We start from the raw sequence: 18,279 nt of genomic DNA on the forward strand, positions 1-18,279 counted from the left end.
GGGGGGCAATGGGGGGGGAGGACAAGCCCCACATTTGGGGAGGGAGGGGCCCTGGTGGGAGTGGGGACCTGAAATTGGAGCTGGGGGGAGGGGACTGGACCCCAGGTTTTTTTGGGTTTTTTTTGGAGGGGGGGGGGGAGGTTCGTGATTCCCCCCAAATCCAGAGGGAGGATCCAATTTGAGCATAATACCCCAAATATGACCTGGAAAAAAAAAAAAACACAAAAACAACATCCCAAATGCACGAAAATCATGGTTAATAAACGTTTTTTTTATTTGCATTTTCCACCCTGGTTTTTCTCCCATTAATTCGCTGTTAAAGTGCTGCAAAGGGAACAGGTTGATATTTTCTGGGGATTTTTTTTTTTTTTTTTTAATTTAATTTATTTAAACTTCCCCCAAAAAAATCCTCATAAACAAAACTTTATCCCGGATGCCCGACGCACCTTTTAATTTTGGGGCGAAACAAGACAGAAATGGGTGCTTTTATCAAATTATAATACAAATAACGTAACAAATACAACAACAACAACAACAACAAAAAAAAAAGAAAACACTCGAAAAAGCAGCCGAGAAAAAAAGAAAAAAAATGAAAATAAAGCTGCAAGGAAAACCTCGGGAGTGGCTCTGGGCTCGCTCCGTCCTTCCCGGAGTCATTCGATCTCCAGGTCTTGCGCCACGGATTAAATTTTCCGAGCTCTGGGGACACTTCTCAGTTGCAGAGGTCAGAGTTGTGTTTCTTTGGTTTGTTTATATTAATAAATCCGCGGGGTTGGTTTTTTTTTGGGGTTTTTTTTTTTTGTTTGTTTTTATTAATAAATCCGCGGGGTTGTTTTTTTTTTGGTTTTTTTTTTTTTGTTTTTTGTTTTTGGTTTGTTTTTATTAATAATCCCACGGGTTTGGTTTATTTTTCAATAAATCCATGTTTTTTTGGTGTATTCTGCTCAATAAATCAATATTTTTGTGGTTTTTTTTTTGGATAAACCCATTTTAATTTTTTTTTTTTTTTGAGAGAGGCCGTTCTCTTTGGTTTATTTTCTTAACAGACTTAATTTGGTCTCTGTTAATTATTTTATTGAATTTTTTCAAAAATTATTTCTTTAGTAGATCTTTATAAAGATCTTCTTAATGGATCTCTTAATGGATCCACATTTTTTCTTCTTTTCTTTTTAAAAATTCCATTTCATTTGGCTTCTTTTTCTAGTAAATCCACATTTTTGCTTTATTCTTTAATATTTCCATAGCTTCGGTTAATTTATTCACTATATCCACAGGTTTGGTTAATTTATTGAATATATCCATGGTTTTGTTAGTTTTTTTATTAATAAATCCACAGTTTTGGTTGTTATTTGAAATAAAAAAATCCACAGTTTTGGTTTCATTTGCTTCACAAACCCAAAAAAAAAAAAAAAAAGACAAACAAAAAAAAAAAAAAACCAAGATTTTTAGTAAATCCATCAACTGAACAGAAACTTCAGCCCCAGGGGAGAAAAAAAAAAAAAAGACAAAAAAGGTAAAAACGAAGGGGAAAAAAATAAAAAAAAATACAAAACAAATTTAATTTCCATTAACCAAACACTGAACATATTCGGGGGGGGGGGGGGGGAGGGGAGAAAAAAACGGGACAAAAATAAACCCCAATAAAAATATTTAAAAAAAAGAAAAAAAGAAAAAAAATTGAGGAGGGAAGAATTGAAGCTGTCAGCTCAGGGAGGACCCCAAAAAATCCAGAGGGGACCCCCCCAGCCCCTCCCCCCCGTCTCTGTACACGCGGGGGGGGTCCCTCCTCTGTCCAGGCCTATGTACAACCCCCACCCCGGTGGTCACTCCTTGCGTTTGGTGGCCACCGCCAGCTCCAGGCCGGGCACCTGGAGCCCGCCCCGGGCCACGCCCTCGCAGGACGAGGACGAAGACGGGCGGGATTCGGGGGGGCCCGGCGCCCGCCCCCCGTCCTCATCACCGGCCGTCACCTCGTAGCACCCCTTGGCCTTGGAGCCGATGCCCCCGAAGGTCCCGAATTTGCTCTTGGGCTGCCTGGAGGCGGCGTCCGGCTCGGCCGAGTGGTCATCGCTGAAGGACGACGAGCGCGGCCGCGGTTTCTTGCTGCGGAACAGCGAGAACTTGGCTTTGGTCGCCGGAGCCTCGGCCTCCGGCTCACCCTCGGCCGAGCCCAGGCTCACCTTAGAGCTCTTCAGGTCGCCCTTGGAGCCGGACACCGACCCCGACGCCTCGGGGGACCCCGGGGTGCCGCGCCCCTTCTGCTTGGAGAAGTTGAATTTGGGCATCTTGAGCTTGGATTTCTTTAGCCTCGCATCGGCCTCGTCCGGCTCCGGCTCGGCCACGTCGGCGCCGGGGAAGTCGACATCCACCCCAACCTCACGGCCCTTGGCCTCGGGCTCGGAGAAGACGAATTTCGGCATCCTCAGCTTGGGGAAGGACACTTTGACCTGGCCGCCCTCGCTGCTCACCTTGGGGCCGGTGGCGTGGAAGGTTCCGGAACCGGCGCCGACCGACGGCGGCATCACCTCGGCCGCGCCTTTGACCTTCGGCCCTTTCACATTGACGTTCAATCCCGAGCCGGACACTTCCAGGCCTGGAGCCTCCAGGTGGGCGCCCACCCCCCCATGAGGGGCTTCAACGCTGACCTTTGACCCTTTGATATCTCCAGCCACGTCCACGTTTGGTCCTTTCAGCCTCAGGTCAACATCCGGCATGGAGAATTTCGGCCCTTTCAGTCCCACCTCGGGGCCTTCCAGCCCCAAACTGGAGCCCTTCAGTCCCCCCTTGACCTGGGGGCCCTCCAGAGTGACCCCTGCGTCCCCTCCGTCCACGCTGGGGCCGGAAATGCTGAACTGGGGCAGCTTCAGGGATGGAAGTTTGATGGTGCCCCCTAAAATTTCGAAGGCAGAGTCGTCCGCCGACGTTTGCGGGGTTTTGGCACCGACATCTCCTTTCAACTTTGGTCCTTTCAGGTTGACATCCAAATCCACGCCGGAAATGTCCAGAGAGGGCCCCTGGAGGTCCAGGGAGGCCCCTGAGGACTGGACGGAGCAGGGGACACCCCCCTGGACCTCCAGCGTTGGGGACTTCACCGTGGGTAGCTTCACCTTCCCTCCCAGGCCGCCGAGGTCCAGGCCGGGCGTGTCCAGGGTGACGCCGGGCCCTTGGACGGAGCCCGAAATGTCCACATCTCCCTTTAATTTTGGTCCTTTCAAGTTCCCCTCCAACTCAGGCCTGGAGATTTGGGGCCCTTTGAGCTTCACATCCACGTCCGTGCTCACGTCCGGCATTTCCAGCCCCAAACCTGTTTTCCCCCCCTTGGGCAATCCCAGTTTCACCTCAGGACCTTCCAGTTGTGCTCCAGCAATGCCAGCTTCACCTTTGACTTTCAGTCCTTTCACGCCGATGTCGAGATCCGGCATCGCCGGTGAGGGGACGGCGACATCGATCCCGGGGCCCTTCAGGTCCCCCCCGATTTTCACATCCCCCGTGCCCACCTGGACCCCGGGGAGTTTGAATTTTGGGCTTTTCACGTTCACATCGGGACCTTCAACGTCCACGTTGAGGCTCGGGCCCTTGAGGTCGCCCTTGACCTCCAGATCGCCCTCCACTTTCGGGACCCCCACCGAGGCCTCCCCGCGGAATTTGTGCGATTTGAGGTCAAATTCCACATCCGGGAAGGAGATCTTACCAAACATGTGTCTCTTGCCTTTGGGGGACTTCATGGCGGTGACGTCGGGGCCGCTGACGTTGAGCTCGGCGTCCAGCTCTGCCCCCGCCGCGTTCACGTCGAACGCCCCCTTCTTCCCCTTCACTTTGGGGCCGCTCATGTGGATTTTGGGCATCTTGAACTTGCTCTTCTTGCCCTTCCCGGACAGGTGGACCTCAGGTGACTCCAAGTTCATCTCTGCCTCAGGTAAATCAGGTATAACCTCTGCCTTGGGGCTTTTCATCCCAAACCCAAATTTGGACTTTTTGAACTTGGGAACTTTGACGTTGGCCTCCGGGCCCTCGATGCTCAGGTCGGGACATTCGACATCAACTTCGGGGCCTTTGACCCCGAACTCGGGGCCTTTGAGGTTGACTTCAGGCCCTTTCAGGTGACCTTCCACCTTCGGGGTGGAAATGTCGAAGCCGCCCTTGGTTTTGTGGCCTTTCAAGTTCAAGTCTATCTCTGGCATGGAGATTTTGGGGACGTTCATGTGCATTTCAGGCATTTTCAGTTTAGGACCTTTCACTTTGCCCTCCAGACCTTCAACGTTGACCTCTGGCATGCTGAGGTCAACCTTGGGGCCGGACAGATCCACCTCGGCCTTTGGCAAATTCACATCCACATCGGGACCTTCCCCTTTAAAGCCAAATTTGGGGATTTTCATTTTGGGCAGCTTCACTTTCCCCTCCAGACCATCAACATCAACCTCCGGGCCCTCGATATCGACTCTGGGGCCTTTGATATCGACCCCGGGGCCCTTCAGACCCCCCTCGAACTTGGGGCCGTGAAGGTCGGCATCACCTTTGACCTTCAGCCCCTTCAGGTTCAGGTCGATGTCGGGCATGGAGATCTGCGGAGTCTTGATGTGAATTTCAGGCATCTTGACCTTAGGTCCTTCCAGGGTCACATCTGGCGCCTGAATGTCCAGTTTGGGGCCTTTGAGGTCAACATCTGGGCACTGCAGGTTACCCTCCAGCTTGGGGACAGAGACATCGATGTCACCCTTCACTTTGGGGCCCTTCAAGTTGAAGTCAACGTCAGGCATTGAGATTTTGGGGGCCTTGATGTGCATCTCAGGCATCTTGAACTTGGGGCCTTTGATCTTCCCCTCAGGCCCTTCCAGCTCCATGTCGGGGAGGTCAACATCGACTTTGGTCCCTTTGAGATCAATTTCGGGACCTTTCAGGTCAGCCTCGAGTTTGGGAACAGAAACATTGACATCCCCCTTGAGTTTGGGACCTTTGAGGTTGAAGTCAACATCAGGCATGGAGATCTTGGGGGCCTTGATGTGCATCTCGGGCATGGAAAATTTGGGACCTTTGACTTTCCCGTCCATGCTCAGCTCAGGAGCCTCCACGTCCACGCTGGGGCCAGAAATGTCCACATCGCACTTGGGGGGGGTCAGGTCCACATCCAGTCCATCCCCTTTGAATCCAGGCATGGAGAATTTGGGCATCTTGAACTTGGGCAGTTTGAATTTGCCCTCAGGGCTGTCGATGGAGACGTCGGGGGCGGTGACATTGACCTCAGGACCTTTCAGCTCTCCGTCCACACTTGGAAGGGACACGTCCACATCGCCTTTGACCTTAGGGCCCTTCAGGTTCAGGTCAACGTCAGGCATGGAGATTTTAGGGGCTTTGATGTGCATTTCGGGCATCTTGAACTTGGGGCCTTTGATCTCGGGCCCCTCAACGTCCACACTCGGCATCTCAACGTCCACCTTGGGGCCGGACACATCCAGGTCTCCTTTTGGGAGGTTCACGTCCACCTCAGGGCCATCTCCCTTCAGCCCAAATTTGGGCATCTTGAATTTGGGGAATTTTATTTTCCCTTCTGGACCATGAATGTTGACGTCGGGCATATCAATGTCCACTTTGGGGCCCTTAATGTCCAGTTCTGGGCCCTTCAGGTCACCTTCCAATTTTGGGACCGATACGTCCACATCCCCCTTGACCTTGGGGCCCTTCAGACCGAAGCTGACGTCGGGCATGGAGATTTTGGGGGCCTTGATGTTCATCTCGGGCATTTTGAACTTGGGGCCTTTGATCTTCCCCTCGGGGCCCTCGATTTGAACATCTGGAGCAGAAACATCAAATTCGGGGCCTTTCACGTCCAGCTTCGGCCCTTTCAGCTCCCCTTCCACACTTGGCAGTGACACGTCCACGTCTCCCTTCACTTTGGGGCCTTTCAGGTTCAGATCAAAGTCGGGCATGGAGATTTTGGGGGCCTTGATGTTCATCTCAGGCATCTTGAACTTGGGGCCTTTGATCTTCCCCTCGGGGCCTTCCAGCTCCACGTCGGGGAGGTTGACATCAACTTTGGGGCCTTTGAGGTCAATTTCGGGACCTTTCAGGTCCCCTTCCAGCTTGGGAACAGAGACATCAACGTCTCCCTTGATCTTGGGGCCCTTCAGGTTCAGGTCGATGTCGGGCATGGAGATCTTGGGGGTCTTAAAATGCATCTCAGGCATCTTGAACTTGGGGCCTTTGATCTTCCCCTCGGGCAGCTCCATGTCCACACACGGCATCTCAACATCCACCTTGGGGCCGGATACATCCAGGTCTCCTTTTGGGAGGTTCACGTCCACCTCGGGCCCTTCTCCCTTCAGCCCAAACTTGGGCATCTTGAATTTGGGCATCTTGAATTTTCCCTCAGGGCCGTGAATGTCAACATCGGGCGCTTCAATGTCCACTTTGGGGCCTTTGAGGTCAATTTCTGGACCCTTGAGGTCACCTTCAACCTTGGGGACAGAAACATCAACGTCACCTTTGATCTTGGGGCCCTTCAGGTGGAAGTCAACATCAGGCATTGAGATTTTGGGGGCCTTGATGTGCATCTCGGGCATCTTGAACTTGGGGCCTTTGATCTTCCCCTCAGGCCCTTCCAGCTCTACATCAGGGAGGTCGACATCAACTTTGGGGCCCTTAATGTCCAGTTCTGGGCCCTTCATGTCACCTTCCAGCTTGGGGACAGAGAGATCGACGTCCCCCTTCAGTTTGGGGCCTTTGAGGTTCAGGTCTAGGTCCGGCATGGAGATTTTGGGGGCCTTGATGTGCATCTCAGGCATCTTGAACTTGGGGCCTTTGATCTTCCCCTCAGGGCCCTCGACTTGAACATCTGGAGCAGAAACATCAAATTCGGGGCCTTTCACGTCCAGCTTCGGCCCTTTCAGCTCCCCTTCCACACTTGGCAGTGACACGTCCACGTCTCCCTTCACTTTGGGGCCTTTCAGGTTCAGATCAAAGTCGGGCATGGAGATTTTGGGGGCCTTGATGTGCATCTCAGGCATCTTGAACTTGGGGCCTTTGATCTTCCCCTCGGGGCCTTCCAGCTCCACGTCGGGGAGGTTGACATCGACTTTGGGGCCTTTGAGGTCAATTTCGGGACCTTTCAGGTCCCCTTCCACTTTGGGAACAGAGACATCAACGTCTCCCTTGATCTTGGGGCCCTTCAGGTTCAGGTCGATGTCGGGCATGGAGATCTTGGGGGTCTTAAAATGCATCTCAGGCATCTTGAACTTGGGGCCTTTGATCTTCCCCTCGGGCAGCTCCACGTCCACCTCTGGACCTTCAATGTCCACCTTGGGGCCGGACACATCCAGGTCTCCTTTTGGGAGGTTCACGTCCATCTCAGGGCCTTCTCCCTTCAGCCCAAATTTGGGCATCTTGAATTTGGGCATCTTGAATTTTCCCTCTGGGCCGTGAATATCGACATCAGGTGCTTCAATGTCCACTTTGGGGCCCTTGAGGTCAATTTCGGGGCCTTTGAGGTCATCTTCAAGCTTGGGGACAGAGACATCAATGTCACCCTTGATCTTGGGGCCCTTCAGGTTGAAGTCGACATCAGGCATGGAGATTTTGGGGGCCTTGATGTTCATCTCTGGCATCTTGAACTTGGGGCCTTTGATCTTCCCCTCGGGGCCTTCAACGTCCAGCTCTGGACCTTCAATGTCCACTTTGGGCCCTTTGATGTTGACATCCGGCAAACTCAGATCTCCTTCGATTTTTGGTGCAGACAGATTGACATCCACCCCCCCTTTGACCTTGGGACCTTTCAGGTTGAGGTCCAGGTCGGGCATGGAGAGGTTGGGAGCTTTGATGTTCATGTCGGGCATTTTAAATTTGGGGCCTTTGATTTTTCCTTTCGGACTTTCCATGTCGATGTCAGGAACTTCCACGTCCACCTTGGGTCCTTTCAGGTCCACCTCGGGCAGGGACACGTCCATGTCCCCCTTGATCTTGGGGCCCTTCAGGTTCAGGTCGATGTCAGGCATGGAGATTTTGGGGGCCTTGATGTTCATCTCAGGCATCTTGAACTTGGGGCCTTTTATCTTCCCCTCCACCCCCTCAGTGTCCACATCCAGACCTTCAATGTCCACTTTAGGACCGGACAAGTCCATTTCTCCCGTCGGCAGGTTCATGTCCACCTCTGGCCCCTCCCCTTTAAACCCAGGAACACCAAATTTGGGCATTTTGAACTTGGGCATTTTGATTTTCCCCTCTGGGCCGTGAATGTCCACGTCAGGGGCCTCGATGTTGACCTTGGGGCCCTTGATGTCCACCTCAGGACCTTTCAGCTCCCCTTCCAGCTTGGGGGTGGACAGGTCAAACTCCCCTTTCATTTTGTGCCCCTTCAGGTTCAGCTCCACGTCAGGCATCGAGACTTTGGGTGAAGAAATGTTCAGAAAAGGCATTTTGAATTTGGAGCCCTTGGATTTCCCCTGGACATCCAAATCTGGACCTTGGACCTCGACCTTTGGGCCAGACAGTTCCAATTCAGGTTTCTTAAGCTTCACATCCACCTCAGGGCTTTGAACTTTTGGACCAGAAAAGCCAAACTTGGGAAGTTTAAACCTGGATTTTTTAGCTTTTCCTTCGAGGTCAACTTTTGGCCCTTCCAGCTCAAGCTCTGGCCCCTTGATGTCCAGTTTGGGACCTTTCAGCTCACCCTCAACCTTGGGAAGAGAAGCATCGAGGTCACCTTTCAGTTTGGGGCCTTTCAGGTTGAGGTCGATGTCGGGCATGGAGATCTTGGGCACATTGAACTGCAACTCCGGCTTCTTGAACTTGGGGCCCTTCAGTTTCCCATCGGGGCCTTCAATCTCCAGGTCGGGGACGGAAATGTCGACCTTTGGACCTGAAATGTTGACCTCGGCCTCGGGGAGGTTCACGTCCACATCAGGACCATCTACTTTAGGCCCGGAAAATCCGAATTTGGGCATCTTGAACTTGGGCATTTTAATTTTCCCTTCTGGGCCATGAATGTCGACATCAGGTACCTCAATGTCAACTTTGGGGCCTTTAAGGTCCAGTTCTGGGCCCTTCAGGTCCCCTTCAAGCTTGGGGACAGAGACATCGATGTCACCCTTGATCTTGGGGCCCTTCAAGCCGAAGTCGACATCAGGCATGGAGATTTTGGGGGCCTTGATGTTCATCTCGGGCATCTTGAACTTGGGGCCTTTGATCTTCCCCTCAGGCCCTTCCAGCTCCATGTCGGGGAGGTCGACATCGACTTTGGGGCCTTTGATGTCAATCTCGGGACATTTCAGGTCACCTTCAAGCTTTGAAAGGGAAACATCCATGTCTCCCTTCAATCTGGGGCCCTTCAGGTTGAAGTCGACATCGGGCATGGAGATCTTGGGGGCCTTGATGTTCATCTCTGGCATCTTGAACTTGGGGCCTTTGATCTTCCCCTCGGGCAGCTCAACGTCCACCTCTGGACCTTCAATTTCCACCTTGGGGCAGGACACATCTATGTCTCCTTTTGGGAGGTTCACGTCCACCTCAGGGCCTTCTCCCTTCAGCCCAAATTTGGGCATCTTGAATTTGGGGAATTTTATTTTTCCTTCTGGGCCATGAATGTCAATATCGGGTGCTTCAATGTCCACTTTGGGGCCTTTGAGGTCAATTTCGGGACCCTTGAGGTCACCTTCAACCTTGGGGACAGAAACATCAATGTCACCCATGATCTTGGGGCCCTTCAGGTTGAAGTCAACGTCAGGCATTGAGATTTTGGGGGCCTTGATGTGCATCTCTGGCATCTTGAACTTGGGGCCTTTGATCTTCCCCTCAGGCCCTTCCAGCTCCACGTCGGGGAGGTTGACATCGACTTTGGGGCCTTTGATGTCAACGTCGGGGGCTTTCGACTCACCCTCAAGTTTGGGAAGAGAAACATCAACGTCTCCCTTTAATTTGGGGCCCTTCAGGTTGAAATCAACATCGGGCATGGAGATCTTGGGGGTCTTAAAATGCATCTCAGGCATCTTGAACTTGGGGCCTTTGATCTTCCCCTCGGGCAGCTCCACGTCCACACTCGGCATCTCAACATCCACCTTGGGGCTGGACACATCCAGGTCTCCTTTTGGGAGGCTCACGTCCACCTCAGGGCCTTCTCCCTTAAGCCCAAACTTGGGCATCTTGAATTTGGGCATCTTGAATTTTCCCTCAGGGCCGTGAATGTCAACATCGGGTGCATCAATGTCCACTTTGGGGCCTTTGATGTCCAGTTCTGGGCCCTCCAGCTTAGGGACAGAAACATCAACATCCCCTTTGACCTTGGGGCCCTTCAGGCTGAAGTCGACATCGGGCATGGAGATTTTGGGGGCCTTGATGTGCATCTCAGGCATCTTGAACTTGGGGCCTTTGATCTTCCCCTCGGGGCCTTCCAGCTCCACATCGGGGAGGTTGACATCGACTTTGGGGCCTTTGAGGTCAATTTCGGGACCTTTCAGGTCCCCTTCCAGCTTGGGAACAGAGACATCAACGTCTCCCTTGATCTTGGGGCCCTTCAGGTTCAGGTCGATGTCGGGCATGGAGATCTTGGGGGTCTTAAAATGCATCTCAGGCATCTTGAACTTGGGGCCTTTGATCTTCCCCTCGGGCAGCTCCACGTCCACACTCGGCATCTCAACATCCACCTTGGGGCCGGACACATCCAGGTCTCCTTTTGGGAGATTCACATCGGGCCCTTCTCCCTTAAGCCCAAACTTGGGCATCTTGAATTTGGGCATCTTGAATTTTCCCTCAGGGCCGTGAATGTCAACATCGGGTGCATCAATGTCCACTTTGGGGCCTTTGATGTCCAGTTCTGGGCCCTCCAGCTTAGGGACAGAAACATCAACATCCCCTTTGACCTTGGGGCCCTTCAGGCTGAAGTCGACGTCAGGCATGGAGATTTTGGGGGCCTTGATGTGCATCTCAGGCATCTTGAACTTGGGACCTTTGATCTTCCCCTCAGGGCCTTCCAGCTCCACGTCCGGGAGGTTGACATCGACTTTGGGGCCTTTGAGATCGATGTCTGGGGCTTTCAGGTCACCCTCTAGCTTGGGAACAGAAACATCGACATCCCCCTTCAGTTTGGGTCCTTTGAGGTTCAGGTCAATGTCAGGCATGGAGATTTTGGGGGCCTTGATGTGCATCTCAGGCATCTTGAACTTGGGGCCCTTCAGTTTCCCCTCAGGACACTCCAGCTCCACATCAGAGAGGTTGACATCAACTTTGGGGCCTTTAATATCCAGTTCTGGGCCCTTCAGGTCCCCTTCCACCTTGGGGACAGAGACATCGACATCCCCCTTCAATTTTGGGCTCTTCAGGTTGAGATCGAAGTCGGGCATAGAGATTTTGGGGGCCTTGATGTGCATCTCAGGCATCTTGAACTTGGGGCCTTTGATCTTCCCCCCGGGGCCTTCCAGCTCCACGTCAGGAACGTCAACGTCCACTTTTGGACCTTTCAGTGACACCTCTGGGCCTTTCAGGTCCCCTTCAAGCTTGGGCAGGGACACATCGATGTCACCCTTGACTTTGGGGCCTTTGAGGTTCAGATCAAAGTCAGGCATGGAGATTTTGGGGGCCTTGATGTGCATTTCAGGCATCTTGAACTTGGGGCCCTTCACCTTCCCCTCTGGGAGGTCAATGTCCACATCAGGAGCTTTGATGTTAAGTTTCGGATCATTGATGTCCACCTCTGGGCCTTTCAGGTCACCTTCTAGTTTGGGGGCGGAAATGTCGACGTCCCCCTTGAGTTTTGGGCCTTTCAGGTTCAGATCGATGTCGGGCATGGAGATTTTGGGGGTTTTGAAATGCATTTCAGGAATCCTGAACTTGGGGCCTTTCAGCTTCGCTTCAGGGCACTCCAGGTCCACGTCAGGGACGTTGACATCGACTTTGGGGCCTTTGATGTCGACATCTGGGACCTTCAAATCTCCCTCGATTTTTGGGATGGACACATCCACGTCTCCCTTCATTTTGGGGCCTTTCAGATTCAGATCAAAGTCGGGCATGGAGATTTTGGGGGCCTTGATGTGCATCTCGGGCATCTTGAACTTTGGGCCTTTAATCTTCCCCTCGGGACACTCCAGCTCCACGTCGGGGACATCCACATCTACTTTGGGTCCTTTCAACTCCAGATCCGGCACTTTCACGTCACCTTCTATGTTTGGGGCTGACACACCAACTTCTCCCTTCAGTATGGGACCTTTCAGGTTCAGATCGACATCAGGCATAGAAAACTTCGGCACCTTGATGTTCATCTCCGGCATCTTGATCTTGGGTCCCTTCCACTTCCCCTCCGGACCTTCAACGTCCACCTCAGGAACATCCACATCCAACTTTGGACCTTTCACGTTCACATCAGGACCTGGCAGGTCTCCCTCCAATTTGGGGATGGAGACATCAACGCCTCCCTTGATCTTGGGGCCCTTCAGGTTCAGGTCAAGGTCAGGCATGGAGATCTTGGGGGCCTTGATGTTCATCTCTGGCATCTTGAACTTGGGGCCTTTGATCTTCCCCTCGGGCAGCTCCACATCCACTTCTGGACCTTCAATGTCCACCTTGGGGCCGGACACATCCAGGTCTCCTTTTGGGAGGTTCACGTCCACCTCAGGGCCTTCTCCCTTCAGCCCAAATTTGGGCATCTTGAATTTGGGCACCTTGAATTTTCCCTCTGGGCCGTGAATGTCAACGTCGGGTGCTTCAATATCCATTTTGGGGCCTTTGATGTCCAGTTCTGGGCCCTTGAGGTCACCTTCCACTTTGGGAACAGAGACATTGACATCTCCCTTGATCTTGGGGCCCTTCAGGTTCAGGTCAATGTCGGGCATGGAGATCTTGGGGGTCTTAAAATGCATCTCAGGCATCTTGAACTTGGGGCCTTTGATCTTCCCCTCGGGCAGCTCCACATCCACCTCTGGACCTTCAATGTCCACCTTGGGGCCGGACACATCCAGGTCTCCTTTTGGGAGGTTCACGTCCACCTCAGGGCCTTCTCCCTTCAGCCCAAATTTGGGCATCTTGAATTTGGGCATCTTGAATTTTCCCTCTGGGCCGTGAATGTCAACTTCGGGTGCTTCAATGTCCACTTGGGGACCCTTGAGGTCACCTTCAATCTTGGGGACAGAAACATCAATGTCACCCTTGATCTTGGGGCCCTTCAGGCTGAAGTCGACATCGGGCATGGAGATCTTCTGGGTCTTGATGTGCATCTCGGGCATTTTGAACTTGGGGCCTTTGATCTTCCCCTCGGGGCCCTCGATTTGAACATCTGGAGCAGAAACATCAAATTCGGGGCCTTTCACGTCCAGCTTCGGCCCTTTCAGCTCCCCTTCCACACTTGGCAGTGACACGTCCACGTCTCCCTTCACTTTGGGGCCTTTCAGATTCAGATCAAAGTCGGGCATGGAGATTTTGGGGGCCTTGATGTGCATCTCAGGCATCTTGAACTTGGGGCCTTTGATCTTCCCCTCGGGGCCTTCCAGCTCCACATCGGGGAGGTTGACATCGACTTTGGGGCCTTTGAGGTCAATTTCGGGACCTTTCAGGTCCCCTTCCAGCTTGGGAACAGAGACATCAACGTCTCCCTTGATCTTGGGGCCCTTCAGGTTCAGGTCGATGTCGGGCATGGAGATCTTGGGGGTCTTAAAATGCATCTCAGGCATCTTGAACTTGGGGCCTTTGATCTTCCCCTCGGGCAGCTCCACGTCCACACTCGGCATCTCAACATCCACCTTGGGGCCGGACACATCCAGGTCTCCTTTTGGGAGATTCACATCGGGCCCTTCTCCCTTAAGCCCAAACTTGGGCATCTTGAATTTGGGCATCTTGAATTTTCCCTCAGGGCCGTGAATGTCAACATCGGGTGCATCAATGTCCACTTTGGGGCCTTTGATGTCCAGTTCTGGGCATTTCAGGTCACCCTCGAGCTTTGGGATCGACACATCCACATCCCCCTTGACCTTGGGGCCCTTCAGGCTGAAGTCGACATCGGGCATGGAGATCTTCTGGGTCTTGATGTGCATCTCAGGCATCTTGAACTTGGGACCTTTGATCTTCCCCTCAGGGCCCTCCAAAGCTACGCTGGGCACCTCAATGTCCATTTTTGGCCCTTTAATGTGCATTTCTGGAGCTTTCACGTCCCCTTCCACCTTGGGGAGGGACACATCCACATCCCCCTTCACTTTGGGTCCCTTCAGGTTCAGATCCACGTCTGGCATCGAGATTTTGGGGGATTTGATGTTGAGTTTGGGCATCTTGAATTTGGGGCCTTTTATCTTCCCTTCTGGACATTCCAAGTCCACCTCAGGCACGTCAACATCCAACTTGGGACCTTCCACATCCAACTTGGGACCTTCCACATCAATTTTGGCACCTTCCACGTCCACTTTGGGGCCTTTCACATCCATTTTGGGGCCCTTCAGCCCAAGAGTTCCGGCATCCCCTTTCAGTTTCGGGGCCTTCAAGCCCAGATCCACATCTGGCATGGAGAGTTTTGGGGTCTGAACATTGAGTTCGGGCATTTTGAACTTGAGGCCTTTCCCTTTGACCTCCGGCCCTTCCACGTCCACTCTAGGGACGTTGATGTCCACCTTGGGAGCAGAAATGTCCACCTTGGGGGCAGAAATGTCCACTTCCCCCTTCGGGAGCGTCACCTCCAGCTCAGGGCTCTCTCCCTTCAGCCCGAATTTGGGCATTTTTAGCTTGGGGAACTTCAGTTTGCCCTCGGGCCCTTGGATGTCCAAATCCGGCACTTCAACCTCGACTTTGGGGCCTTTGATGTCCACCCCGGGGGTTTTCAGCTCCCCTTCCAGTTTTGGGGTGGAAACGTCCAAATCCGCCTTGACTTTGGGCCCTTTGAGGTTCAGGTCGATGTCGGGCATGGAGATCTGGGGGGTTTTCATGCTGACCTCAGGCACCTTCACCGTGGGGCCCTTCAGGTCCACGCCGGGAACCTCAACGGCGACGCCGGGACCCGAAACCTCCACTCTGCCCTTGGGAATGGCCACCTCGAGGTCGGGGCTCTCACCCTTCACCCCAAATTTGGGCATTTTCAGCTTGGGGAACTTCAGTTTGCCCTCAGGCCCTTGGACGTTCAAATCTGGGGATTCGACCTCGACTTTGGGGCCTTTCATGTCCAATTCGGGACCCTTCAAACCCGGCACGGACACATCCAGGTTGCCGCTGGCCTTGGCACCGTTCAGGGTCAGGTCGACGTCCGGCATGGAGATTTTGGGGGCCTTGAGGTGCATTTCAGGCCCCTGGATGTCCAAGCTCGGCGCCTCAATGTCCACCTTGGGGCTGGACACCTCCAGGCCACCTTTTGGAAGGTTCACGTCCACCTCGGGACCTTCTGCCTTGACCCCGGGCATCCCAAATTTGGGCATTTTGAATTTGGGCATCTTGAATCTTCCCTCAGGGCTGTGAATGTCCACTTCAGGCGCTTCAATGTCCACTTTGGGGCCTTTGATGTCCACGCTGGGGATGCTGACGTCCACCTTGGGGCTGGAGACATCCACCCCCCCTTTGGGAAGAGTCACGTCGACACTGGGGGTCTCTCCCTTCACCCCAAATTTGGGCATTTTCAGCTTGGGGAACTTCAGTTTGCCCTCGGGCCCCTGGATCTCCGTTTCTGGGCTCCCAACTTCGATTTTGGGGCCTTTGATGTCCAGTCCGGGGCTTTTCAGCTCCCCTTCCAGTTTTGGGGCACAAACATCCAGATTTCCCTTCACTCCGGGCCCTTTGAGGTTCAGGTCGACGTCGGGCACAGAGATTTGGGGCGTCTTGAAGCTCATCTCGGGCACCTTCACCTCAGGGCCTTTGATGTCCACTCCGGGCACCTCCACCCCAATTTGGGGCCCTTTAATGTCCAGTTGAGGCCCACTCAATTCACCCCCCTTGGTCGGCACGGACACGTCCACGTCCACTCCTCCCTTCAGCCCCTTCACACCAACGTCCATCTCCACACCCTTCAGGCCACCCCCTGGCCCGGCCACGTCCACCTGGAGCCCCTTGGGGCCGAGTCCTGTCAGGTCCCCTTCCCCTCTAGGGCCCCTCAGGTTCAGGTTCACATCCGACAGTGAAATTTGGGGCGTTTCCACCTTCTTGAAGGTGGGGCCTTTCCATTCTCCTTCCACCTCGGGACCGGCCACACCCTTGGGGACCTCCACGGTGGCGGCGGCGTCGCCCTGGGCCGTGAATTTGGGGAAGGTCAAGTGCGGGATTTTGATTTTCCCCTTGGCGCTGTCTGGGGCCTGGAGCTCCACGCCGGGGACGTCCAGCGGAGGGGAGGGGACCTTGGTGGCACCTGCGACCGCCGCATCCACCTGCGGCACCGGGGCTTTGGTGGACGGGGAGGAAATGTCCGGTGTGGGCGAGCAGGTGACGTCCATCCCGGCGCCCAGCTGTGGGGCTTCGCCGCTGGCCTGGAACCCAAATTTGGGGATTTTTAACGCCGGGATCTTGATTTTCCCCACATCCAGGGGTGGTGACGAGGCAGTGACCTCTCCCTGCGGACACGGAGCCCCGCCGGACACGTGGAACGACCCGTCCAGATCTCCAAACTGTCCGTTGGCCTCGATCCGCGGCGACCCTGGCAAGGCACCGGAGCCCTTCCAGCCCGGGAGGGATTTTCCAGTTTCTCCACCAGGAATTTGGCTCTGGGGCTCTGTCCTCAGGTGAAGTCCCTCAGGTGTCCCGTCGGCGCCGGACGTCGTCCCGAGCTCGGGCGTGGGGATGCGGACGTTGAGGTCGTGGCCGCCGATGACGCTGAGGTCGCCGTCGGTGCTGGTGACATCCACGGTGTAGGCGGTGACCTTGCGGGTGACGGTGATGGTTCTGCTCTGCGTCCCCCCGGCCTCGGCCTCGGGGCCCTCCTCGGACTTGAGGCGCGGTTTGATTTTGGTGGTGTAGATGCGCTGGTACTCCTCATCATCGCCGCTCTGCGGGCAGGACACGGCACGGTGAGCACCGGAGTGCTGCTTCCTCCCTGTCCTTGTCCCCATCTTCATCCTCAACTTCTTCCCTGTCCTCATCTGTGTCTTTGTCCTCACCCTCATCCCCATCCTCCTCACTCCCATCCTCATCCTCATCTTCCTCCCTGTCCTCATCCCCATCATCATCCCCCCCCATCCTCCCCCACCATCATCCCCCCCCCATCCTCCCCCACCATTCTCATCCTCATCATCTTCATCTTACTTTTCATCCTCATCCCCATTCTCCTCCTCCTTCCTCTTCTTCCTCATCCTCCCCTCACTTCACCCCCATCCTTCCTCCCCCCTCCTCCTGCTCCTCCCCCATCCCCCCTCACTCACCAGCACGACCTCTGGGCTGCCGGGCACGAATCCCAGCTGACCACAGCCGTGTCCGGCCAGCGGTGACCGGTCCCCGCGGCGCTGCAGCCGCAGCCCCACGGTGTGCTGGCCCATGCTCTGCAGCAGCTGCGCCGCCTCCCCCGACTGCAGCTTGTCAAAGTAGACGGTGGCACTGACGATCTGATCCCCTGGGGGACAGGGGACAGCCAGGTCAGGGCTTCGTGGCGGGGGACACCGGGGGTGACCCCCTCCCCCCATCCCCGCCTGAGCGACCGCGGCATCACCGCCCGTAGGGGTGGAGGCAGAAGTTCCTCAGCTGCCACAGAAATGAACCCAGCAACCCCAAAAATCCAATTTTGAACCCCAAAACCCTCAGGGGTGAGCCCCCTGTCCCCACCTGAGTGACCGTGGGGTCACCATGCAGAGGGCAGAGGCAGGAGCCCCTGAGATGCCACCAGGACGGCCCAGGTGTCCCCAGAGCTCCCTCCAAATGTCCCCGAGTGTCCCCAGAGCCCCCTCCCCCCCCCCCCCCCCCAGTGTCCCCACCTTCCTTGACCACGCCCATGCGGGCGGCCGGAGAGTTCTGCTGGACGCGCCGGACGAAGACGCCGTGGTCGGTCTGGGCGATGGTGATGCCGTGGGAGCCGCTGCCCTGCCAGTTGGGCAGGAGGATCTCCCGAGTGTCCTCCTCGTGCTCCATCTGCACCAGGACACGGCTCAGGGACACGGGGGGGACACGGGGGGGACACGGGGGGGACACGGGGGGGACACGGGGGGGACACGGGGGTGGACACGGGGGTGGACACGGGTCAGGGGGGCCGGACATGACCGGGGTCAGGGGGATGGACACGGGGCTGGGAGTGGACGCTGGGTTTGGGGTCAGGGGAGGGGCTGGACACGGGGACAGGGTCGGGCCGGGGTCCGGAGGAGCCGGACCGGCCCCGCTGACCTTGGTGGGATCCCGGTCCCGGCTGGATCCGCCGCAGGA

At 54.8% G+C, this 18,279-nt stretch overlaps 1 protein-coding gene across 1 annotated transcript; it reads right to left on the minus strand.

The window, feature by feature from the left end:
* Window positions 1–49: 49 nt before the first annotated feature.
* AHNAK (AHNAK nucleoprotein) lies at window positions 50–18,279 on the minus strand. Its single transcript, XM_062512054.1, has 4 exons — window positions 18,241–18,279; window positions 17,838–17,991; window positions 17,292–17,479; window positions 50–16,919 (listed from the first exon to the last, which is right to left on the minus strand). Exons 2-4 carry the CDS (start codon window positions 17,989–17,991, stop codon window positions 1,824–1,826), a joined length of 15,438 nt encoding a protein of 5,145 aa, XP_062368038.1. The 5' UTR covers window positions 18,241–18,279; the 3' UTR covers window positions 50–1,823.

The sequence above is a fragment of the Cinclus cinclus genome, chromosome 33, assembly GCF_963662255.1.
Source record: "Cinclus cinclus chromosome 33, bCinCin1.1, whole genome shotgun sequence".
NCBI classification, from domain to species: Eukaryota; Metazoa; Chordata; class Aves; order Passeriformes; family Cinclidae; genus Cinclus; species Cinclus cinclus.